The 2,650-nt window shown below is 38.3% G+C and overlaps 1 protein-coding gene across 1 annotated transcript in view; it reads right to left on the bottom strand.

Moving 5' to 3' along the window:
* si:ch211-153b23.7 overlaps positions 1–1,913 on the bottom strand; it is a 15,502-nt gene extending 13,589 nt beyond the window's left edge. The window contains exon 1 of the mRNA XM_025007604.2: positions 1,636–1,913. Coding sequence (XP_024863372.1) covers positions 1,636–1,793 — 158 coding nt within the window. The 5' untranslated portion in view covers positions 1,794–1,913. The remainder of the gene's footprint in view (positions 1–1,635) is intronic.
* Between the last annotated feature and the right edge of the window lie 737 nt (positions 1,914–2,650).

Here is a 2,650-nt window from a genome sequence, read left to right as displayed (position 1 = left end):
ATAGATAGATAGATAGATAGATAGATAGATAGATAGATAGATAGATAGATAGATAGATAGATAGATAGATAGATAGATAGATAGATAGATAGATAGATAGATAGGTGTGTGCATATATATGAACCTATTTTTTATTAATTTCTGAACAAACTGATACTGACAAACAGAAGGGATTCATTTCTTTTTCATAGTTTGCTTTTGTTCTACTTTAAACAACAAATACAACAAACAGAATGACGTTCCTTCCTTTTATGTCAAATGAGTAGGTCAAAGTGCTCCCTAAACTGAAGTATGAACAGAGCCACAATTTCACTCACTGTCTACATTCAGTTCTTCAAAATCTGCATAGGGGGCTACTGAAACCAGGAAATAGTCTTTAGTGCATTTCCTTTATTTGAATAATTGTTTTTTTCAATGTTGAGTTAACGTGAAACATCCACTGTTGACAAAGCTTAGAACAAAGGTATTTCCCTGTTCTCAAGGGGACATTCTCCAGAAACTAAAATGCTTTTTAGGTTGAGACATTGTGGTATGTGTGAGACACCTTTATGGACTTATCAGATGAGCAACACTGTTCTGCAATTTAAAAGAAAAGTACTTTTCTAAATATTCACCTTCCATGGTCTGTCACTAATCTGCATTCAGCAAGGCAACAGAGCCTCAGTGTAGGCTGTTTGTTGCCAATAACTGATGAATCCTCCGGTCTAAACCACCAACTGAGCAGTTTGGGAAGTTTTGGACAAAGGCAGATGTTGAAATGAAACAAAATGAAACGGGGTCTAATTTTAGAGGCCAGAGTGGAGACTTAACTCACCCATGTCCAAACACCCTATCCTGGTAAATCAGTATGGTGACTTCACCGTCCTCCAAGTCTCCATGATTGGGTTTTCTGACAGCCAATGAACATCGAGCGAGTTCGATAAAGTTTTCTCACAAGGACACCAAAATGCCAAATATTTCCTTTCCTTTTCAGCAGTATGGTCTTAGCATATGATAAATAGGGAGATAAATTTCCTTCTTGCTGGTGGCAACCCTGACAATATTATGCTGTATGTGTCTTTCTCTGTGTTATAGCTGATGGCTACTGCTGAGTCCCCTAACAGGAGACAGGACAGTGTCACTTCATTGGTTTGACACACTTATTTTTAGGCAAACTTCTCACTTCTCTACGCAAAGTGGGTACAGCCTTCACCAAGTTTGTCCACTTAAAGAACCATTACTATCACTATAAAACACAAATGTTTATTTCAGGTTGAAGGCTTGACATTGTGTAATAATTTTACTAGCTGTTTTTACAATGTAATGGAGTCAATTACGAACAGAAGCTCACATCTTTATGACCTCATGGGAAACTCCACAGTCCCTTTGTATGCCTTCTCTTACTGCGTTGAACTTCTTCATCAAACTGCCTGAGCATATTTTTAAAATAGTTTACATTGAAATGAGATGATTCTCAAAATGAAACTGTCTATGATATCTTCTTGATTTGTCGCAAATCACTCATGAGGAAGATAAAAACACGAAAAGAAGTACAGAAACTCTTACGATACAGCCACAGTTTTTAAATCTTTCATCATCTTAAAACAGATTGTTAGGCTGTTGTTGTTAGTGGAAAAATTGAAATCCATACTGTACCCGGTCCATAATTCTTTGGTTGATATGTTGTCCTGCTGGGTCAGGGGAGGGCTGCTGTCACTCTTACACAAAGTGTCTTTCTGTGATCTTGCTGATAAGGACGGCAACGACGAAGAAGAGGACAAAGACAGCACATCTCCATCCATCACGGACGACATTTTAAAAAATCTTTCGAACCTTTTAGCAAGTGCTTCTCCTCACAAAGTCTCCGCTCAGCATGTGGTAGGAAGTACATATAAATAGTGTCGGCAGTATTGATACAAAAGCAAAAGAGGAAGCAGCCGAGCCTGAGAACCACATGACGCAGAGAAAAGGAAGTGATACGGGCTAGCTGTTTCAGCTTCATGTAAAGGAGGGCCTGTCCCAGTGTGGTTACTGATTCAGATTTTGTACCTCTCACTGTGCGACCACACACTGTTTACTCGGTTGACTTTATGTCATTTGGACAGTGTGGGAAAGTCCACGCAGCGCTCGATGTGTTTGTGAGCGCTGAGGTAAATGTCTCCTGCTTGTCTCGGTGCGCTCGAAACTGCATGCGCCTCCTCGCTGAGCTGATGTGTTATGTTTTCAAAATGAGCAAATCAGGAAAACGCTAATAGGAAAGGAGCTGAATAAATATGCATAATTTCTGCATGAGATTATATTGTAAGACATGTAACAGATAATAATAATGTTAATGCATACATTTATTCATGACACATAATTATAGGATGAGGATGATTGCATTCATCAGTCTGCTCATTACTCCAAGTGTGGAAAGTGAACTGCAACAGGTTAATTATTAAATTGCAGGTTCATCTGAGGGACAAACAAACGAATTAAAAGATTTTTGTTAATTATGTTCCTCTTAGCCAGGCTAAGCAGTCTTTTATTAACGCTAAGAAAATTAAACTGCTAATCACTCATCCCCAGGAAGTTCAAGAGATTCAAGGCCACTTGTTATTAAAACAATGTTTAAGAAACACATAGCTTAACAAATGGTAAATATTTAACAGCTACAATGCATTGGTTAAGA

The sequence above is a fragment of the Kryptolebias marmoratus genome, linkage group LG9 (genome assembly GCF_001649575.2).
Source record: "Kryptolebias marmoratus isolate JLee-2015 linkage group LG9, ASM164957v2, whole genome shotgun sequence".
NCBI classification, from domain to species: Eukaryota; Metazoa; Chordata; class Actinopteri; order Cyprinodontiformes; family Rivulidae; genus Kryptolebias; species Kryptolebias marmoratus.
Note: the sequence above shows the minus strand (reverse complement) of the source record. Positions and strands in the feature narration are given on the sequence as shown.